Source organism: Misgurnus anguillicaudatus, chromosome 6 (genome assembly GCF_027580225.2).
Source record: "Misgurnus anguillicaudatus chromosome 6, ASM2758022v2, whole genome shotgun sequence".
NCBI classification, from domain to species: domain Eukaryota; kingdom Metazoa; phylum Chordata; class Actinopteri; order Cypriniformes; family Cobitidae; genus Misgurnus; species Misgurnus anguillicaudatus.
Genome location: NC_073342.2, coordinates 22057616 through 22081021, shown reverse-complemented (window position 1 = coordinate 22081021; position 23406 = coordinate 22057616). Strand labels below are relative to the sequence as shown.

Below are 23406 nucleotides of genomic sequence, written 5' to 3'. Positions count from 1 at the left end.
CAAGCTGTAACCAGTCCTCCAGTCTGTATAAAGAGGACTAATAAACTGATGAATTCATGAAGATGAAGTGATTTCTGCCCACCATCATTAGATCCATCAGTTTCTTTTTAAGCAAAGAAATTCAAGAGCAAACCGCCAATGATGTCAGGGTGTGGATAGAAGTGTTTCTGTTCTTTTTCTCTTAAAGGAACAGTATGTAGGATTGTGGCTAAAACTGGTACTGCAATCACACAACTGGTGGCCAATACACAAAATGACAACATAAACATCAGTTGAGGGCTGCAACTCCACTTTTTAAATAACAATATCCTGGACAGACCACTGTTGTGAGTGATATAAGTATTTGAAATGAAAATGATTTCTTAATGTCTAGTGACATATCAGGGCCATTTTATGATTAATTGATATACATTTCTTGCATACTGTTCCTTTAAAGTAAACAATATTCATACAGATGATTTTGTGTCTTTGAAAAAGATGGAAACACAATTTTGTCTCTTTGGAAAGGATAAAAACACAGTATGATAAAAAAAACAGATAAATCTAAACCTGATGTAAATACACATTTTTATGTCATTAACTTAAAGGATTAGTAAATGTAAAAAAAAAATCCAGATAATTTACTTTCCCCATGCCATCCAAAATCTTTATGTCTTTCTTTGTTAAGTCAAGAAGAAATTGTGTTTTCTTAAGTTAAACATTACCGTATTTTTCTTAATTTAATAGACTTTATTGGACCCCAACAGTTTACAGTTTCAATGCAGTTGAAAATTGCAGTTTCAAAGGCTCTAAATGATCCCAAACGAGGCAAAAGGGTCTTACCTAGTGAAACGATTGCAATTTTCGTCAAGAAAAAAAATACTTTTAAACCACAACCTCTCATCTTGCACTGGCCGTGTGATGCGCAGCGCGACCTCACGTAATGTGTCATTACGTCAAAAGGTCACTAACGCTTCAGTGATTTAAAGTGTGGAGAAAGAGGACCGTTCTGACGTTGTTGTATGTGGAATGATACGAATTAATGTCTTTGTGTCAGTTTATTGTTTAAAATGGTCCGCAAATGTGCGTTTCGTATACGTAATGCGTGACCTTTCGACGTGCTACCCGATTACGTGAGGTCGTGTCACACAACTGGTGCAAAATGAGAAGTTGTGGTTTAAAAGTGCATATTTTTTATTTTTCTTGCCAAAAATTACTATATCTTCGCCAGATAAGACCCTTATTCCTCGTTTGGGATTGTTTAGAGCCCTTTGAAACTGCATTAAAACTGTAAACCCTGGAATGTTTTCCTCAACAAAAAAAAACTGTGATATCTTCTCGACTGAAAAAAGAAAGACATCAACATTTTGGATGACATGGGACTGAGTAAATTATCTGGATTTATTTTTTGAGAGAATTAGGATTGTGGCCAAAACTGGTATTGCAATCACAAAACTTGTGGCTAAAACTGGTACTGCAATCACACAACTGGTTGCCAATACACAAAATGACAACATAAACATCAGTTGAGGGCTGCAACTCCACTTTTAAATTGACTTTTAATTTGTCGATGTTTGTGTACAACAGGTTCCAGTTACACAGAATTAAGTATTATGGTGCAAACATCCAGGTCTTATGAGGTTAAGGAACAAGAGGAGGACCAGAACATCACAGCGTCGTTGCCATGAGCTCTTTTAACCTCAAAAAGAGCCAAACAAATAACCAATAAAATGTAGCACCATTTCCTGAAAATGACCCTTATGATTTCTTACGAAAACAAAAATCTTGTCAGGCTCTAAATAAGGTAAAGTAAACCTGTATTAGCTGCTAGTGCTAACATCACAATTATCCAGACTTATTCAGGCCAACATTGTTATATGTATAAATAAAAAATAGCCCTTTATAAGTTTAACGTCAGTCAGAGTTAGCTTTTAGAGATTACTCCTGTTTCTGTAAGATAAGATGTTATGTGAGATATAAGAAAATGGGGTCAATGATAAGGAGGGGCCAGGGCATTCTGGGTAATACTGAAGAACAATATCCCATCTGCACGACCAACCGCCTGCAGCCAGGACGCTATAGTGCCCCCTTTGTCATGCCAACCTTCAATGACACCCAGACATCCCGTTTGTTGTGGCGGGTCAAAGACAAGAGGAATGCCAAAGAGAGAGAGAGAGAGACAGAGAAAGTGAAGGAGAGTTTTTTTTAAATGAGAGAACCGAAAACAATTTTAGCAGGGATAACAAAGTTCTCATTAAACAAGAAAAGGGAGACTATTGTTTTATCTTTCATTGTCTGAACTCAACAAAACATTATTACTGGATGAAACTGCTGTGTACAGCCACTGAATAAATACAATAATACAATGAATTTGTGCAGTACAACCAAAGAAATAATTTGTAAATCATAGAGATGAGAAGCAAAATAATCAAATGTTTACTTTGACTTCAATTAACTTTGAAATATGGCCTACTTTTAATAGCGCAGAGAGACGGGGGATTGTTCTAGATAGAAATAGATGGAGATGAGAGAATGAGAGCAACACATGTGTCAATCATGTTGTTTGATGTAACAGAAGCAGACAGTTGACTAAATAGGAATGTTAATTCAAACAACAACATATTCATTGTGTCTTTATAGGGTGCTGGCAAAACCTCAATCGTGAGTGTCTCTTTTATCATAAACCCTTTAGATGCGTCTGCAGCAGCCGGCACTTATTTTGACAAGACACGTGATGCACATAGGATCTCTCGACGCACAGAACACATATCTTGGAATTATGAATCACAAACATGACGGGCTACATACATGTTGTGACAAACTTCGCATCGAGAAAAGAAGTCATCGGCCGCCACTGGTCATAATCTTAGAAATTATGTTCATATGCAAATGTGCCAGCTGATATAAAATGGTCATACAGAATCAAGCCATCCATGAAGGGTAAATAATCATAATATTTTTTTTAAGATTGCATTTTAAATAGGATATTAACTCATTCACCGCCAGCCTTTTTGAGAAAAGTTGCCCACCGGCATTTTTGTGATTTTAACAAAAGTTTCACAAAATTCCTTGCAGGAAAAATTATCTTCTATAAATATATAAACAAACAAATTATATCAAATTAAAGAACACACCCTCTGCTTTCAAACAAACAATAAACAAATAAACAAACAAACAAAATGGGGGAAAAACGTTTCATTATATATTTACTTTTTCCACTTAATTTAACCACTGAAATATGGATATTTCTCTTCAAAAATACAACATTTTGAGCAAAAAGCTTAAAAAAAGAGATCAGACTCAGAATGACTATCAAACATAAAGGCAGTTAAAATAAATCATTAAATTTTTTTAACTTCCGTTTTTGAGGAAGATGAGTTCAATCTGCGATGTTAAGCCCTGCATGCTAAGACAAGATGATTTTTAAATGAGAGGGGAAGATGCGATCATTGCTTCAGCTCGAAATGTGTCAATTCTTACTGGCTCTTTATACGACTCTATACAGATGCATTGTATCTGTATAATCACTATACAGAACAATGGTACAAATAATAGTTTGTAGTTAATTCCAGTAAAGTATACAATAAAATACAAGTATTATAGAAATACTCACCCTCATACGACCAATCTATGTTCTCTGAGAGTTTCTTCTGAGATCTGATTCCATATGCTTCTGATATATCTACTGGAAATAATAGAAAAACAAGGTCAGTTTTTTCTATCATCATGTGAAATCAAAATGTGTTCGAAGAAAATAACATGAAATTCCTTTCACCACATGTCATGACTTGCGGTCACCTAAGAGGTCAAGAGCTCGAGCACTTAAATGAATAATGCCCTCTTTGGATTTTGTCCAATTCTAACTAATACTTAAAACACAGGCTTCACAGGTTGTCATCCATTCAGGATCCTGTTCTGTTAGTAGCAATGCCAAAATGCCAAAACATTATGAAGGTAATTATGTGTCAGATTTTAAGCACAATATGGAAATCACACATTTTGTGGTTCACCTCAAAACCTCTATTATTCCCATTGTCTGGTGGTTTATTCACTTCTCTGGAGTAAGATCGCATTCATTGTAATGAGGGTCATAACCCTAAAGACTTTAAGGTCATTTGGCAAAGTTCATCTGCATAGTTCTTACTCTTTGCTTTTGGAAAAGTCACATCCCCTACTGCTCCGCAAGCTTTGGAGAAAATCATTTTCTTTGACCTTTTAAATTCAGAATTTACAATCATGTTATACAGAAGACAATAAAATGATCAATCCTTGTCGAAATTCTGTGGGATACATTATGTCCTACAGACAGGGTTGCCAAGAAAGCAGTTTTACTGCAAAATTTGGCTACTTTAAAGGACAAGTTCGGTATTTTACACTTTAAGCCCTGTTTTCAGATTTTTTTATGATGAAATAGAACGGTCCTGACTGAAATCCCGACACATCCGGCTGCCCCGAGAATTTTCGGGTGTTTCTTGTATCACCTCCCACCTCTACAATGGGTTTATAGGTGCACTGGAACAATCCTTCCTAAAATGCATTAAACTTTCGTTTACAAAGACATGAAACTCACCGAGTGGTCAGGGGTGTTCACTGATATGCTCACACAAAAATCGCTGCAAAAGATGCTTCCAACAGGTGTTTTACCATTTGTTGTAAACTTGTTGACCTATTTTTCCAAACGCCTTACACCCATATATTCTTCTGTTGAGAGCTCGAATAATAGACACTCCAGCCCAGTTGGTGGCGATAATCCGCCTTTTCCATTTGCAAGAATACAAACAAAGTTCCCAGCGCGGAGTAATACCGTACCTCACAGCACATCTAATACAAGTCAAATGTTGGACAAAAACTACGATAAAACCTGTTGGAAAGCGTCTTTTGCAGCGATTTTTGTGTGAGCATATCAGTGAACACCCCTGACCACTCGCTGAGTTTCACGTCTTTGTAAATGAAAGTTTAATGCATTTTAGGAAGGATTGTTCCTGTTCACCTATAGAGCCATTATAGAGGTTGAAGGTGATACAAGAAACACCCAAAAATTCTCAGGCCAGCATTATATGTCCAAATTTCAGTCAAAACCGTTCTATTTCATCATAAACAATCTGAAAACAGGACTTTAAGTGTAAAATACCGAACTTGTCCTTTAACATTGTGATATTAAGCCCTGGAAATGCAAATTTTAGCAGATAGATCCTGCAGATTTTACATCCAGAACATGATGTTTACCAAAAGGTGATTGGTCTAGTTTCGAGCTAGATTTGAGTGACAATTCGGCAGGTTTTCTGTCAAAACCTGGCAACCCTGCCTACAGCACTTCTTTTTCAACTGAACCCAATTGGATTTTTTAAATAAAGACTATACAAAACCAAGACATACACTTCCATACGATCTCTCTTAAAGTCAAATGAAGTACTTTTATTTCACTTGTTAGTCATTTTTGGAGCTCCACCACCCTTTAGTCCCCATATGAATTTATTGAATATTCTTTTTTGTATTATCATCAACAACAACAACAACTAGTAGTACAACGTAAAGACAAGCAGATGATGTCAGAATGTTCCCAGCAATCAATATCTGTCATTTCACCGTCTAGTTTAACTAACTATAGATCAAATAGTCTGGAGTGAACCACCTGAATTTGGTTATATGTTTATTTAGCCTAAATTACTTGCGAAAATATTCCATCATACAAGCAAAGTCTACAGTGATTACAAGGTGTTTGGTTTCATTTATTTGTTTTATTTCGTTAATTTTGGGCTATGATTAGATGTCTATTAACTTGCCACTGAAAGCCCAAAATTTGCCTGGTTTTAGTTAGATGTCTGGGCTGTTTGGACGGTATTTGACATCTTTTAAAGCGGACATATCATGGAAATCTGACTTTTCCATGTTTAAGTGCTATAATTGGGTCCCCAGTGCTTCAACCAACCTAGAAAATGTGAAAAAGATCAACCCAGTAACTAAGTTTTGGTAAACCATTCCCTGCAAACATGTGAAAAATAGATCATTGAAAATTGGCTCTCCTTGTGATGTCATAAGGGGATAATACCGGCCATTAATCTGCACTATCCAACCACGGCACTGCAATTTAGTGCAGAGATCAGCTCATTTGCATTTTAAAGGATACACACTTACAAAGTGTCAATTTCAACATACTATAATAAAATATCTGTGGGGTATTTTGAGCTAAAGCTTTACATACATCCTCTGGGGACACCAAAGATTTATTTGACATCTTAAAAAAGGACCTTTTAAATGCAAAACTTTACAGTCTCACCACTACAACTCCAGAAACACAAATAGGACAGATTTGGGAAGAGATAACCATAAATGGCTTTGCCACACTGTGATGTCAGTAAATGTAACAAAGATGCCCTTCAACTCACTGTTTAGTTCTGGGACTGATAAGAAACTCTATTAAGCTGTCAACAAGTTAAACTAAGAGGAACCATATACTGTAATGCCATCATTGCTTTTGTGCCAGCGGCCCACTGCCAAACCAGACGATGTTAATGCTTTTAAAAGATAAAAGAAACTTCCCTAAAGAGAGCCCTGTCCCATGGGTACATGAACACAATACAGACAACAATGGCTTTGACATGAAACACCTTTACACCTTTTGCTGGGATACCTTACACTGAACTGGTTTGCTAAAGATAACCGACTGCTTATTCACCAAGTCCTAGCTCATTTTTCTCAAAGCTTTGTCTGTCTTTTAACACATACTTTTAAAGACCGCATGTGCACCTGTTAGGCCATACAAACATCACAGTGTTTCAAAGTGCCATGCTTAGTCATACAGTACATGCTAATAATAGTAGCGCCTACGCTTTCCTGGGCAAATTTAGCACATTTGGCAATTAACAATTACTACCGTATATTAACAAAATATTAGACTTTTCATTCCATTGACTTCCATTTATACACATGTGACTGCAGCAGACAAAAAAATGCAAGATCTTGCTAAAAAAATCACATTTTGGCACATTCACATGACCTGCGAATTCATATCAAGTGAAGATGTGTGACCAGTCGATGATCGATATGTCAGCATGACCAAAAAAACTGCTTGTCGCCCGTTTCTGAAGGGGTTTGGGGATGAACTGCCTCTTTAACTAAAGATCACAACAAACCACTTTCACAAGATCACAGCTAAATCCTCCAGCAAAATGTTTACATACAGCCCAGTACGATCTTGTAAGCAGGCATTGTGAAACTTGAGCCGTGCAGGTGAGAATGACAAAGAAGCATAAATAATGAAACGGCACCGAAGCGGCCATTCACTCGTTCCCTCCCAGACGAACTGCAACCGTGTCCTTTCTCATGATCTGCCCCATTCACAGCGCCAATACAAACACAACAATGAGATCAGTAGTTCAGCCGTGAGAGCCACGGCCCGACTGCAGGTCTGTGCATTGTAACGCCCTGTTGCCCGCCTGATCGCTTTTGTCTGAGGGAGCCCATATTCCCTTTTAACCAATCAGCAGCTCTCATGTGCGCCGACGGAGGGCTTGATTTCCTAGTACATGGTGTAACAGAGAGTGCATGAATGAGAACAAAGACCTGCACAAGAGAAGGAGATTTGGTTACTGTGTACTACTGTGGAATGAGATGAACAGTGATGGATTAAATGAGATGAACATGAAAGATGGTAAAGATTTAACTTTTAGGAATCATAGCCAACTAAAAAAATGATGAAAATATTAAAAGATGCTACAAGGAATAACCAAAATGTCTTTTTTTATTCTGCAGTCAACTTTACTTAAAGGGTTAATTCTGGAGATACTGTACTGTATATAAAACTGTAATATACTGTTCAGGCTCTCAAATGAAAATAGATAGGCCTGGTTATAGGTTGTAGTGGCTTAATGGTGCCTGCAAGCTAAACATTGAGAACAAGCTTGTAGTGCTGCCAAAGCAAACACATAGATAATCTCAGCTTGAGCGGATGAGATGATGACTTTTAAAGTGTGTGTGGGTTGTGAATGGGACTTTAATTGCACAAAAATATCAACCCACTCCACTTCAACATCAGCTCCAGTGAGTTAACCTTGATAGGAGTGACAGGGTCATCAATGACAAAACAGTAAGGATTAACCCCATAAGGCAAAAATATATTTATATATATTTTTAAATATATTTCAAAATAAACAAAAAATATATTTGCTCAAATATATTTTGGAATATATTTACAAAAATACATTTTTTACCAATATATTTTTGGGCATTTTTTTAATATTTTGAAATACATTTAAAAATATATTTACAAATATATATTTTCACCGATATTTTTGGGGTGGTTTTTTTTTTATATTTTGACATATATTTTAAAAATAAAATCATTTCAAAGCATTAAAAAATATATTTGGCCTTCCATATATTTCAATCCAAGGAAATATATTCACGTCACATTCTGTAAACATAACAGTTTTAAAAAAGGTTAAAATTAATGCTGGGCAAAGATTAATCCAGATTAAATGTATACAAAATAAAAGTGATTTTTTTTGCATAATATATGCGTGTGTGTGCTGTGTGCAATTATTATGTATATATAAATACACACACATTCATGTATGTATTTAATTTACATGTGTATATATTTATTTATATTTTTATATATTCTATATGATATATAAATATATATAAATATATAAATTCTAAAAATGAATATATGTATGTGTGTGTGTGGTTAAATATATATAATAATTACACACAGTAGACCCACATATATTATGCAAAAAACCTTTTATTTTGTATACAATTAATCTGGATTAATCTTTGCCCAGCACTACTTAAAATTAAATATATTTTTAACTTCAAAAATATACTTTTTAAAATTAACTTGTATTTAGCACACATTCAAAATATTTTTTAGCAAAGAACACATATTTGCCATATGGGATGTAAAATTTGTAATGTATTTGCTTGCCCTTGAAATTTATTTTGAAATATATATTGATATATATAAAGGTTAAAACTAAATATATTTCCAGATTCAAAAATATATTCAATTGAGCATTCATTTCTACAAGTTTTTTTTAGCATATATTTAAAATATATTTTGGCCAGAGAAATTTATTATTATTTTTTTTTTTTGCTGTATGGGACTTCCCTTCATCCTGTAGGTCTGTAGCCTGGGTGCTAGCAGAACTTAGCCCCGCCCATAACATTTCAGGTCGGGAAGTTCGGTCTGGTGTCGCTTCGTTGTGGTGTACCTATGCTAGAACCAAAGCTGGCTGAACCAATCAAATTGTCAGGGAGGGCTTTATACGATGATGGACAGATGATCAACAGTAATGTAATCAACCACGTCACCAAAGAGCACTTGTGTTGAATCCCTTTACAACAAAGACAGCTCTGATTGGTTGTACGTCTATCCAATTGAGTGCTGAGGCATTTTTTGTCCTGGTTCAGTTGAAACACGCCCCATAATCTCAGCCCAATGGAGCGGTATCAGACTCAAATTCTGACTAGAATTGAGTATGACAACATTAGGCTAGTAGTTCTGTAGCCCTACAGTCCCTGTTTACAACTTTTAAAGTCCCCCTGTGTGAGGAAAATCTTGTTTTTATTGATGTTAATTTGTTTTTTTTTTAATAAGCCATGTGCAAATTCATCATTCAACACCATTTCTTAGTATTTCCTCTTGGAGACAGTCTCATTCACGCGGTTTAAAATCGCCTTGGTTTTCAACGTCACAAACATAAGCAATCACATCAACACAGTTGAACAGGTGGATCAGTTCAAGTTACATATATGTTATGTATGGATGCCGCATAGACTCGATTGCAGCAAAGCTGCTTCAGCTCTGCTTCTGTGATGCGCACATCTGTAAACATGAGCGCTTAAAGTTTAGTGCTGCAAACGCACAGTTCACATATGCATTGTGTGAAACCGAACTTAGCAATTTTGTGTCTGAAACTGCCGAATGCAGCATCTATTTACATATATTTGCATATTAATAGATCTGCATATACTAAATGAGGCAAGGGTTTAAAGTTATATTCAAGCTGTTTAAAGCATGAAGAAATTACTGTGACGGAATACTTTTATACATGCTGCGTTTTAACTAATAAAATGATTGACTACAGGGAGACTTTAAAGGAAAACACCACTGTTTTTTAATATTTTACTAGGTTCTTACCTCAACTTAGGCGAATTAATACATCCCTATCTTCTATCAATCGTTTTATTTTGTGCCACAATACTTACTCATGTAAGTACTCATGTAAAAGTCTTTAAATAGAGAAAACATGGAAGTGTTTTGTGGCTTCTGAATTTATCCCTGTTTGGATCCTAAGGAATGAATGGGGTTAGGCTAAATGCTAACACATTCACAAGGTTCTGTAAAAAGATGAAGTGCACGCATTGAAAAAAGATAGGGATGCATTAATGCATCTTAGTTGTGGTAAGAACATGTTAAAATATTGAAAACAGTGGTGTTTTTCTTTAAGAGTCTGATACAAGATTGAAATAAATCTCACAAGCAGATAAGAAAATACTATAAATAAGAACTGGTTTCACCCTTAAAGGTACAGGACGTAAAACATCTGTCATTATCTGTACAACTTTGATTGGAGGAACTGAAAAATACTGACAATAATCTGTACTGAAAAAGACTTAAAATACTGCACACACAGTTTTGTTCCTTTTGTTTAAAAGCCCCAGTCCCTATTCACTGCAACTGTGTGAAAACGAGTGACCAGCACAATACTCAAAAACATTTCTTTTGTGTTTCCTAAAAGAGCAATTTTTAGTTTCCTTCAATTCCCTTACTAAAAACAACCCCAATCTTATTAAGACAGGTCGTTCTGGTCAAAGAGCTCTTATAACCAATCAGCACGATGGAAATGTTTACTTACTACTCTGGGAATATAAATGGACCTCACGCCAACCCCTCCCAACTCGCAACCATCACCATGGACACAGTTTCAGCCCAGTTTCTTTCACCCCGACTCTGTTTACTGAGGTTTCTCTTCCTTGAGTGAACTTTACACCACCAACAAAAATGCAGTGTTGTCCACGTAAGCTGGTTTTTATAACAATTTCCTCCATTAAACAGCAAAGCGTGCCACTCAGTTCGTCTGCTAAGCAAAACGACTGTAAACATTTACAGTTGGATTGGCAATGTTTTAAATACGGAGCTCATCTAAACCTTCTGTTTATAAGGGAGAGTGCTTTGAATTTTATTTTATTTACTCCAAATTCTAAACAACCATAAAAGACTTATAGACAAACTATAGACAAACGTTAAAATAAAACAATCCCAGATGTGAGTGCTGAGAGAAATTGGAACAAAAACAAACAAAGACGCTGTTCCCCATAGGCCAACTACGCTTCCGTTACCTAATTATCCAATCCAATAACGTCTATTTTTATTTGTGAAATGCTCAAATGCAGTAAAACACTCTTAAGGGCTTCTTTTGTATGTTAAAGGAAAACACCACCGTTTTTCAATATTTTACTCCAACTTAGACGAATGAATACATACTAGTGATGCACCGATGTATCGGCCACCAATATTTATCGGCCGATTTTTGATGAATTTGAAACCATCTGCATATCGGCAATAGCACGAGACAGGCCGATACCGATTGTTTATTAATTAACTGCATAAAGAAATCCATTATATGTAAAAAATGAGTTAATGTTGTTAATAAAATAAATGCTGAATAGCAAAAACCACCTTTGAAGGTTGTCATGCTGTCTTATTATATTTGTTTTAATTTGTGCCTCTCTTATTATGTTGGTCAGTTGAATGTTAATTAGATCCAATCCATGTTCAGTAAAAATAATTTGATGCAGAAATAAACTAGCTAATAGACCAACTGTATAGTATTGTATACAAGTGTTTGATATCGGTATCGGCATCTGTATCGGCCAGAAGTTGTCTGTTTAAATCGGAATCGATATCGGCCCCAAAAAATCCTATCGGTGCATCCCTAATACATACCTATCTTTTTTTCAATGCGTGCACTTTTAATCTTTGTACAGAACCTTGTGAATGTGTTAGCATTAGGCTAGCCCCATTAATTCCTATGGATCCAAACAGGGATGGATTTAGAAGCCAGCAAACACTTCCATGTTTTCCTTATTTAAAGACTGTAACATGAGTAGTTACACAAGTAAGTATGGTGGCACAAAGTAAAACTTTCGTTTGGATCCCAAGGTAAAAATTGGGCTAGCTAGGCTAAATGCCAACACAATCACGAAGCGCTGTACAAAGATTAAAAGTGCACACATTGAAAAAAGATAGGTATGTAAGGTATGTATTAATTCTTCTAAGTTGAGGTAAGAACATAATAAAATATTTAAAAAATGGTGGTGTTTTCCTTTAAAATGAATTGAATTAACATGATGCAGGCCATATTCGAACCCATACTTCTCATATGAGCACCAGAGTGTGATGTATCAAAAGCATGCTTGTTGCAAGGCCACAGCTCCAACCAAAAAAAATCACCTTTTCATTGTTTTTATTCTACATTGATTTATCAGTTAGATAAGTTACTTTTTTGGACATATCAAGAGACTGTAGCATATTTTGGAAACTGTTACAGGTGGCATAGGACATTAGTATGGACTACACTAAAGGGTAAATGTTTTATCCCATCATTAATATTCACGAGGAAAGCTGATAATGTTTATGAATGTTATGACTTTTTAGATCCTTCCTGTATGTAAATGTAACTCGCTCTAAAAGTATTGTTGCAATATTGTGCCATCCTGTTTTTAATATCGTTGATGGATGATAACTGTGCTTAATCATATGGCTGTTTTTTAAGTTATTTGAAGAGAAAATCTAGCTTTTTCTATGTTTAAGTGCCATAATTGGGTCCCCAGTGCTTCTATCAACCTAGAAAATGTGTAAAAGATCAACCCAGTAACTTAGTTTTGGTAAACCATTCTACATAAGCATGTGAAAAAATAGGTAATTGAAGTTTGGCTCCCCGTGTGATGTCAGAGGAGGATAATACAGCCCCTTAATCTGCACTATCCAACCACAGAACTGCCATTTAGTGCAGAGATCAACATTCGCATTTTAAAGGACACACCCAAAAATTGCACATTTTTGCTCACACCTACAAACTGGCAATTTTAATGTGTTATAATAAATTATCTGTATGGTATTTTGAGCTAGGACTTCACTACACATGTACTCTGGGGACACCAAAGATTTATTTGACATCATAACAAAGTTTTGTGAAATGTCCCCTTTGATGGTGTTAAGCTAAGATCTCAAAGCTAAAGATGCAGCAATTCGGTCAGACCTAAATGTTTTGGAAGCTGACCCAGATACAATCTGAAAATGTGAATTAAAGAACATCTGAAACAAAACATCCTGAGATGAGGATCTTGTTTACAGAGTCACTGTCTTAATGAAGAAAGAGCTTTCAACATCTGAGACTATTCACCTAAACAAGACCTTCCCATACACAAAGGGTTTATTCTAAACATAAGGTGTCTTCGAATTGACCTGAGCCAGACAGTGTAGCCAAAAATAATCTCTAAGGACCAGCCAAGAGCAGAAACAGAGGAACAACAACATAACATTTACCTTTATGAAATTGGCAGATGCTTTTATCCAACGTGATATTATTTTTCCAACCAAGTCTCATATAAATAGCACGAAGTGTGAAAATCGTGCAATACAAGCGTCAAATTCCACTTTGGCGTGCATATGATATGCCAGTCCTTCCCATTCACTTAAACGGTGCATAATTTTTGTCGTTTTATTTATTGGTTTCTCAATGTTCGCCTGGGTTTAGGGTACAAACAACTTTTTGTTATATAAAAATGACATCCTAACCCAAACCCTAATTCTAACCCCAACTCTAAGCGACCATAGCTTAAATATAGACAAAAACACGGAGAAACCTGTATATTAACTCATTCACCGCCATTGACGAGTTATCTCGTCAATTATGAGTTAATGTTTAACTAATAAATATGCCTTTCTGGACGAATTTCGAAGTGAAAGTGTAATACCGCTTTTATCCACAAACTGAATCAAAAACGGAAGTTAAAAAGATTTAAAGATTTATTTTAACTGCCTTTATGTTTGATAGTCATTCTGAGTCTGATCTCTAACATATATTCTTTTACAAAAACGCAATTTTTTAAGCTTTTTGCTCAAAATGTTGTATTTTTGAAGAGAAATATCCATATTTCAGTGGTTAAATTAAGTGGAAAAAGTAAAAATATAATGAAACGTCTTCCCCCCATTTTGTTTGTTTGTTTGTTTGTTTGTTTATTGTTTGTTTGAAAGCAGAGGGTGTTATCTTTAATTTGATATAATTTGTATGTTTATACATTTATAGAAGATATTTTTTCCTGCAAGGAATTTTGTGAAACTTTTGTTAAAATCACAAAAATGCAGGTGGGCAACTTTTCTCAAAAAGGCTGGCGGTGAATGAGTTAAATAACCTCCTTAAGCAAATCTCAAATCTAAACCTAAACCCAAGCGAAAATGGTTTAAAAACAGAAAAAATTGAGAAACCAATAAATAAAACGACAAAAAGATGCGCCGTTTAAGTGAATGGGAAGGACTGGGATGTCATATGCACGCCAAAGTGGAATTTGGTGAATGTATTGCACGATTTTCACACTTCGTGCTATTTATACGCATCTACATGAGACTGGGTAGCATTTTTTAGTATGTATGTTTCCTGGAATTAAAAACCTAATGCAGTGCAATGTCAATTGAGCTCTATCCATAACCCACATCAAAGATAAAAAATATTTACACAGATAAAATGATCAAAAAATGGTCTCAGCTGTCACTTGGGCAGTACCCCTTCAAAAAGTACAACTTTGTACCTGAAGAGTTCATAAAAAAGTGCATATTAGTACCTTAAAGGTTCATACTAGTACCAAATGGGACCTTTTTTAAAGGGTACTGCACGAGTGATAGCAATAGGATTTTTTTTACCTGATCTCTAGCAATTGTGGTTATCTATCCTTATTCTTTTAGATGCTTAGCTGTGTCAATGGAAAATTAAAGATGCATCCTCTTCAAAGCATCCTTATGTTTTTGGATCATGCATACACAACATCACATGTTGAGTTCTTGCACCACTAACTAAATATCAAACAAACTGTGGAGTAAATAAATAAATTCTAGGAAATGTAAGGTCCTCTCTGCTCTGCTCTACTCTCCATTCATTCAGTAGACAGAGATTACCCACTTAACCTGCTAGATATGCCAAAGAGAGAGAGAGAGACTGAATGAGAGTAAGAAATTTCTAATTGTTTTGTCACCTGCATCGGTTTTTCGGGGATATATGAGCATGATGGTGAACCGGATTAACAACAATCAGCCAATTAGGAGACTTCTATCATTTCTTTGATGGCCTCAAGGGCCCATGCGAGTAGCTATTTGAAGTGGTATCCTAATTGAAAAGGGCATAGATTTCCGGATGGGAAAAGACTTCGAGAGTATCTAGAGAACTGAGCGCCACTGTCATTGTCAGACCCGAAACTATTTCAAGAGAAATCCATTCAAGTTTAACAAGCATGTTACCAAACCATTACCCAACACAATGAGTGGTTATTTGTATTTGTAATGCGTATAATAATAACTGAAACCCAGCTTAAGTCATTTTGTTTCAATAAAATGTATGTAAAAATATAACCTTGATATCTTTAAAAGGGACATTTCACAAGACTTTTTTAAGATGTCAAATAAATCTTTGGTTTCCCCAGAGCTTAAAATATCATATAGATAATTTATTATAGCATGTTAAATTGCCAGTTTGTAGGAGTGAACAAATATGTGCCGTTTTTGGGTGTGTCCTTTTAAATGGAAATGAGCTGATCTCTGCACTAAATGAGAGTGCTGTGGTTGGATAGTGCAGATTAAGGGGCGTGACATCACAAGGGGAGCCAAATTTAAATGGCCTATTATTTCACATGCTTGCAGAGAATAGTTTACCAAAACAAAGTTACTGGGTTGATCTTTTTCACATTTCTAGGTTGACGGTACTGGGGACCCAATGAGCACTTAAACATGGAAAAAGTCAGATTTTCATGATATGTCCCCTTTAATATTGACTGAGAAAGTTCATATCAAAAGAAACAATGAGTGAAATCAAACTTTAAAAATCTTGGGTTGTTTTCAAACCCACGGTTGGGTAAAAATTTCACAAAAAAAACGTTAGGATCTTGTTATTCCAAGTGTTTATGCAGAAATAGGAATATTTGAGTGATGCAGCTCTGGTTGGTTTAAATTAACTATAAAAACGTCCATATTTGACCCAACCATGGGTTGAAAACAAACCCGGCTGTTTTCCATTAGCATCATATGATGTTGTAAAAAGAAATGTAAATCACCGCTCTTTATCTTATAACAGCCTAGACTGTGAGATGTAAGCTCTTGCCTTGGTCTTTACCACATTAAATTTATCAAGCTACCATCTGGGGCAGATCATCCACCAGCTGTTTCTCTTTTACCCAGATGTGAAGGAGATCTTCACTGTTTATGCGGTCCAAGTAAGGAATAATTGACGACGGGCCATTGAATTATAAGAAAATAATGCACACCAAGGTGGTAATGCGGCACGACGCGAAGCGGAGTGCCGTTACACCGCAGGTGTGCATTATTTTCAAATAATTCAAAGGACCGGAGTCAATTATTCCGCTTATACCACGGTTACCACAAACATTGCTCTGGTGCCTATTTTTAAGACATTTGAAAAATTAGGTGTGCGGTTTACAGAAAAATAATCAACACCCATAGAACATTTCTCAGCCAATCAGAATACAGCATTCAACAGACCCGTGGTATAAGGTACAATAACGATAACATTTTGAAGTTAGTTTTAATTTCCAAAGCAAATGTGTCCATTTGATTGGCAAAAGCAATAAAACCTTCTGCTGAAACAGGCAAAAGTTTTAAAGGAAAACTACCACCATTTTCAAATATTTTACTATGTTCTTACCTTAACTTAGACAAATTAATACATACCTATCTTTTTTCAATGTGTGCACCCAATCTTTGTACAGCACTTTGTGGATGTATTAGCATTTAGCCTAGCCCCCTTCATTCCTTAGGATCCTAACAGGGATGCATTTAGAAGCCACCAAACACTTCCATGTTTTCTCTATTTAAAGACTGTTACATGAGTAGTTACACAAGTAAGTGTGGTGGCACAAAAAAAGCGTGGCAATTTTTTAAGCAGATAAAAAATGAGAACTATATTGTATGGCGGAAGAGCACTTAGTGTGCAGCACTTTGAACTCGGGTGCAGTAATATTGAGGAAGTTTGAGCAAGACGGGGAGAAGTCAGGAGTGATGATGTTACTGTGAGCCGAAGTGCTGCAAACTAAGTGCTCTTCCACCATACAATATAGTTCTCATTTTTTATCCGCTTAAAAAATTACCATGTTTTATTTTGTGCCATCATACTTACTCGTGTAACAGTCTTTAAATAGGGAAAACATTGAAGTGTTTGGTGGCTTCTAAATTCATCCCTGTTTGGATCCTAAGGAATGAATGTGGCTAGGCTAAATGCTAACACATTCACGACGCACTGTACAAAGATGAAGTGCACGCATTGAATAAAGATAGGGATGTATTATTTCATCTAAGTTGAGATAAAAACATAGTAAAATATTAAAAAACTGGTGTTTTCCTTTAAAATCTTATTTGCAACTGCTTGAAAACAGGTTCAACGGCACATAGATGTTTTAGTCATAAGGGAAGTGTTGCGATCAGTTTAGTCTAGACTTTAAAGTCCAACCCTTTCATTACAGGAAGCAGTTAAAGGTAAAACACAGTGCTTTTGTTGAACCAAAAATGCAGGTAATTACAACCCGGCTGTTGTGTTGTTGTTCTAGACAAAAGACACCACGTAAGGTACAGTGTAACCCACACCCCTAGTATAACCTTGTACTTGTATACAGTACACTACATTATTAACTACCGTGTCCACTCCTTAAATTACTTAAGCCTTTTAAGTAACAAACGGCTTTGATTCTTTTCTCGATGGCGTCTGCTACGACCTCGCAGTCCAAGACGCCAAGCGACCAGACATACAGAAACTCATAGTGTCCAAACTTTACTTCGATTGGTATTCAAAAGACCATTGAATGAGATGAGAGATCCAGACCACACAACTCTAGCCTGGAAAAGAACAGGAAAGCATCTGAAAGCATCTTAAGCTAGCACTCAACAGACTTGCTCTTGTTCTCACCGATGGCGACTCTTTCAGTGGCGTGACAGCAGACCCCAGCCTGTTGTCATTAATTAAGTAGCAAGTCAGTGATGCTGACCTGACAGGCAGAGATCCACAGGGGCCCAGAGGAGTCTGTCAATCTCAACGCACCCTGATAAAGATGCTACGAATCTCAAGTGACACGTAAAGAGTGACGTTCAATGGATAAAGAGGGAGTTGAGAAAAACATATGGAAGTAGAACTGTGCAAAAGTCCTATCGCTTCATCTCTCTCTTCCACGCAGACACACAAAAGTCCCCCGACTCGCTCATCCATCCTTTGTGACATGTGAGCAGCACCACTGGGACAAATCGGGGGCCCTCCTCAATGTCACACTCGCATGCCATATACAATAAGACCCCCCACCCCACTGCATCTCAGCTGCGTTGTTGCATGTCCACAAGCACCGGCCGCCTCTTGCCAGCCAGGCACGAAACAAATCGTGCAGCTGACAGCATAATTCACTGAGAGACTGGCCCAGGGCCATGGGGCAGGACCACGGAGAGTTTTTGGCTCTCCACCGAAGGCCCCCCTCCACCACCCAAGTCCTTTCAGTCATGGGCCCTCCATCGTCCCAGGAAGGAGAATCAGGAGGCTCAGTGCATCCCCTCTGCATGCCCGAGTGAGTCTAATACGACTAATCTGTTCATCAAATGCCCCGGGTTGCAGCTGAGGGTAAATCTGCTCCCTTTATCGCAAGCTGATTCAGACAGGGGGTCTAGATGCCAAACTGCCCAGAGTGCCCCCACCGGAAAACATAGAGACACTGGGATAAAAACAGATCCTGCTGATGAGAAAGTCAAAAAGTTTGTGAGCTTTTGCACCTGAAACCAGATCAAAACAAAAATAATGCCTTGTCGCTACACCTGACAATTGATTTATGTAATACTTGAAGGGGAACCCATTCCCTTGGCAGTTGGCCAGCTGGCATTGGATGCCCTGGAAGTTTGTGTTGGTATGCTAACACATTGGATTTATCAAGTCAATACCCAAAAGCCAAAAAAATCTCTCACTCTCACCTGTAAGTACTAGATGGTTGTTTTGCTAAGTACAGGTAGACACACAAGAGGCAAGTGGCAGGGGCGGGGCCACATGACCCCGCCCACTCCCCACAATGACAGCTTTACAGTCCGCGACCACCATCTGTCACCAACCCAAGACTCAACAAACAACGCAGGGACTTTTCTTGGTGGAAAAACAGAGCCGTGCCAAAAAAGTGTACAAGACAAAAAACTTGTTAGCTATAGTACAGCACAGATGGTACGAGAGAAAGATTTCATTCACTAGCATGCCAGATTCAACCCTTCCTTTTGAGCCTTTTTTTAGCAGGTACCAACTTGCTATCCGAGTTCACTAGCTGATCCACAAAAGGGCTTTTCCATCTCTTAAGGAAAACGGATTTGGCCAGCTTTTAGGGGCTTTGTGTCAGACAGCACCCAAAAGATTAATCCAGGCATATTGGTCACCTCCTTGGCACATCGGAACAAAACAAGCAAAATAATGAGTCTAGGATAGGAATTTGTATGAGCATTTGTCACTTTCTACTGAACTGTCCAAGCCGGGGAGATCAGAACAATGCTGGCATATGTTAACTTTAAACCGAGTTACACTGTATACAGTGAATACAGGCGGATTTTAACTTAAAGCTACAATCTGTAACTTTTTAGGTTATTGAGCAAGTAAACAATCGGTGTCTAAAACTGTAATATTAATTTTTAAGTTGAGCTGTCAGGTTGGATTTTATGGGAAATGTGAGCTGATTTTCAATATATAAGTACGAAAATGAATCTGCAATTTAATGTTTCAAAAAAAGATGGCGATAGAGAGGCAAAAGTTACAGATTGTAGCTTTAAGGAGCTACTTTAAAAACGCATTTTATATGTATGACCTAACATCAGGGGGATTCAGTGTTATGTTTCTGGCTTTGAATAGATGAAGGTGACAAATCAGCCATATTTTATAAAAATGTTTACGTACTTTATGAGTTGACTGAATCGTATGAATCGTAAAAAAACAATAACGAAACCCACAGCTGATTGCGCCCCTCAACATCACAGGGGCAAAAGCAAATCAGACCAAAATATACAAATGTGGTCGTAAAAATTAATTTAAATTAGTCACCTTGTAAAATGCAAAGGAATCGCCATAGCGTTGGACAAACCATTTTTACATTGGGAATGTTTTACAGTATGCTTTACAAAAGAATTGACACAGGGATGGAATTGACACTGTGATCTGACACAAGGATCAGAGCCATCGTTCAGACACTGGAATGTAACTCAAACCCCACACCCCGGCCAAACACTGGTATTAAGGGCTTAACTTCTAGTTATTATCAGCTTTAAAAAACTACAAAATTTACTGGCCGGACAATACGACCTCTTGCACAGCTAACAAAAATCAACGAGATGGCACACAAGCATGCAGTCAAAGTCCAATATATGTGTATTCGTATGCATGTGAGCTATTTATTAAAAACACAAGAAGCAAACTCATTACTGAATCGGATTCTGGTATATTCTTACACGACATATCTCAGACACTTTACTGTACATAATCTTCAAAATGGTACATAGGTTCTTTGCAGCAATGCCAAAGAAGAACACTTTTGGTTCCATATAGAACCTTAAAGGTTTTTATAAGAAACATTTCTTTCTTACTACTTTCTGTATTTACTCCAGATTATGTTATGTTAAAGGTTTTTTTTGGAACTATACAGCCAGACCTTTAAGGAAGCTTTATTTTTGTGTAAAGCTTTGCTACAACATGCTTTATTCCTAATATTGTGCAATACTCCCACTACTAAAAAAACAGTACACACTTACTTAATTATCAAAATACGACCCTTTCCAAAGCACAGCTTAGAAGTTATAAAGGTAGAAAAATAAAGGTAATAAGGAAATTATTCAAGTTTAAAGTTCAAGTTCTCAAGCTCAAGTTTAATAGGACGCGCATCCAACACCCGGTACATGCGCTTCAAAACATATATGACCATACATAAGCTCGATAATGAACTGATTACAGATCGGATAAAGCTTGAGATGATAATGATAATGTACATACCTGTGTTAAAGAAGAGTGCGATCTGAGCGAGAAAAAGTGCGCATCTGCTCCCGAGCGCTTCCATTATTCTCTGAACGTGGAGAAACGGCGCAGAAAGTACATGAATGTTAGGATAAGCGCGGTGATGGAGGAACTCCTCTGCGAAAAGTCGGAGGGTATCACATTGGTTGAGTTACGGGAGGAGATGCCCCCTTCAGCGGTCACATACGTTCCTGTCTCCGCCACATGAGTGAGTGAGTGAGTGAGCTAGCGCGCGCGTATGGAAGCGCGTCGTCGTGTCGCGCAAGGTGCAAGGCCGGGAGTGCGCGCGCCGCCCACAGACCAAAACACAAAAAGTTTGGAAACACTGTCTATCTATCTATCTATCTATCTATCTATCTATCTATCTATCTATCTATCTATCTATCTATCTATCTATCTATCTATCTATCTATCTATCTATCATACATTATATGTATGTTCTCATTATAATACATTAACACTAGTTTGCAGTTAGTAACAATTAGACTAATGGTTACCCTTACGAAAATTAACCATGGTTTTATTGTGGTAAAAGTGTAGTATCCATGTTTTTTGGTGTATTGATTACTATCAGCAAAACCATGGTTTTACTACACTAACCATGCACTATGGTTTTTGAAAACCATGGTTGTCAAAACTATGGTTATTTTGTGATTACCATGGTTTTACTACAGTAACCATGTTTTTTTGTTGTTGTTTTAACTTTAATAAAACCATGGTTAATTTTTGTAAGGGTAGACCTTTATGTGTTTACCACAGCTTGGATATAGGGTACAACACACTGCAACTATATAACTTGCAAATTGGTGAATATTATACGGTGAGTGCGTTTCACTTTTTAAAGGTATAAATATGGAGACCAAGCATTATAATTGCCTTTACAATATGTTACCCTGCCTGTGAACATTCAGCTTGTCATGTCAAGTCATGTTTTTGTGATTTTGATAAATGATGGTAACCACAGTTGATGGTACTCATTGACTTCCATAGTAGGAAAAACAAATTTACCACTGTTAATATGTGTATTACTCACAAACCATCATATTCAACCTTATATACAGATTTGACCGGTTGATTTTATGCATATAATGTACATAAAAATGTATGCATTATTAAAGGATTATACTGGAAAATGAAATTCTCATTCATTTACATCCCAGATAACTTCCTTTCTTTAGTGAAAACATATGAAATCACTAGTATTTGTTTGTTTACATTCTAATTTTGCTAAAACTCAAATAGTGAATTGCTTTTTCACAAATATATCTGTTTGCTTCAGAAGACTATTAACCCACTGTAGTCGAATGGATTACTTTATAATGGATGTTTGTGCCTTTTGGAGCTTCACATGGACCTAATATTTTAATATTATCTGTATTTGGTTTGATAATACGTAAAAGAGCCCATACAGTACATTTTCGTTACACCTTTAACACTATAGAAAAAATAGGCACCCAAATCTTAAGTAATATACTTACACATGCAGGGCCCATGTGAATACATTAACATAATTTCCCAAGGATTATCTTTAATTTATGCAGGTTCGGTTATTCACTTGTTAAACTGCATGTTTAAAGGGGGGCCCAACTAAAACTGTGTTTATATCCATTGTTTCGTGTGAGTGTGTTTGTACCCCAATACAGTCGTGTCAAATTTAACATAGTTGTGAAAATAAAAATAAATCAAGAAAAAAACATCCTTATCTCACAAGAATTTGTATGCATTTTATGAGTTGGCTAATTCGTATAAATTCGTACGAAGTACATCTACAAAAATATAAAATAAATAAATAAACAATAACGAAACCCCACTCCCAATGTCACAGGGGGGAAAGCAAATCGTATAAAATGTACGAATGTGGTCGTATGAATTAATACAAATTAGCCACCTCATAAAATACATAATATTAATTGCCATGAGATAGCATTGGAAAAAGTACAAAAACATTATTGTGAATATATAGAAGTGCTTTGATTTAATACTTTCGATTTTACAAAACAGTTAATGAGTATTATAGTTATGCAGTTTACTTTGTTTAGCTGAACCCAGAAGAAAAATATTTTCTACACACAGTTGTCCAGTAAAAGGGCTTGAGGCGAATAAGCATCAGTCTAAACATGCCTTCATTTTT

At 36.5% G+C, this 23406-nt stretch overlaps 1 protein-coding gene across 6 annotated transcripts in view; it reads right to left on the bottom strand.

Annotated features, from left to right (window-relative positions):
• Positions 1-23406, bottom strand: part of ptprz1a (protein tyrosine phosphatase receptor type Z1a) — an 84624-nt gene that overhangs the window by 38618 nt on the left and 22600 nt on the right. For 4 of the 6 annotated variants that reach the window (XR_008640342.2, XM_055191655.2, XM_055191654.2 and 1 more), the window contains exon 2: positions 3593-3664. Coding sequence is in view for 5 of the 6 variants with exons in the window: in XM_055191655.2 (XP_055047630.2) it covers positions 3593-3664 (72 nt within the window). In the remaining variant the exon portion in view is untranslated. Of the gene's footprint in view, positions 1-3592; positions 3665-21254; positions 21538-23406 lie in introns of those variants that run through there. The other 2 variants (XM_055191656.2, XM_055191657.2) reach the window with 2 other exon arrangements.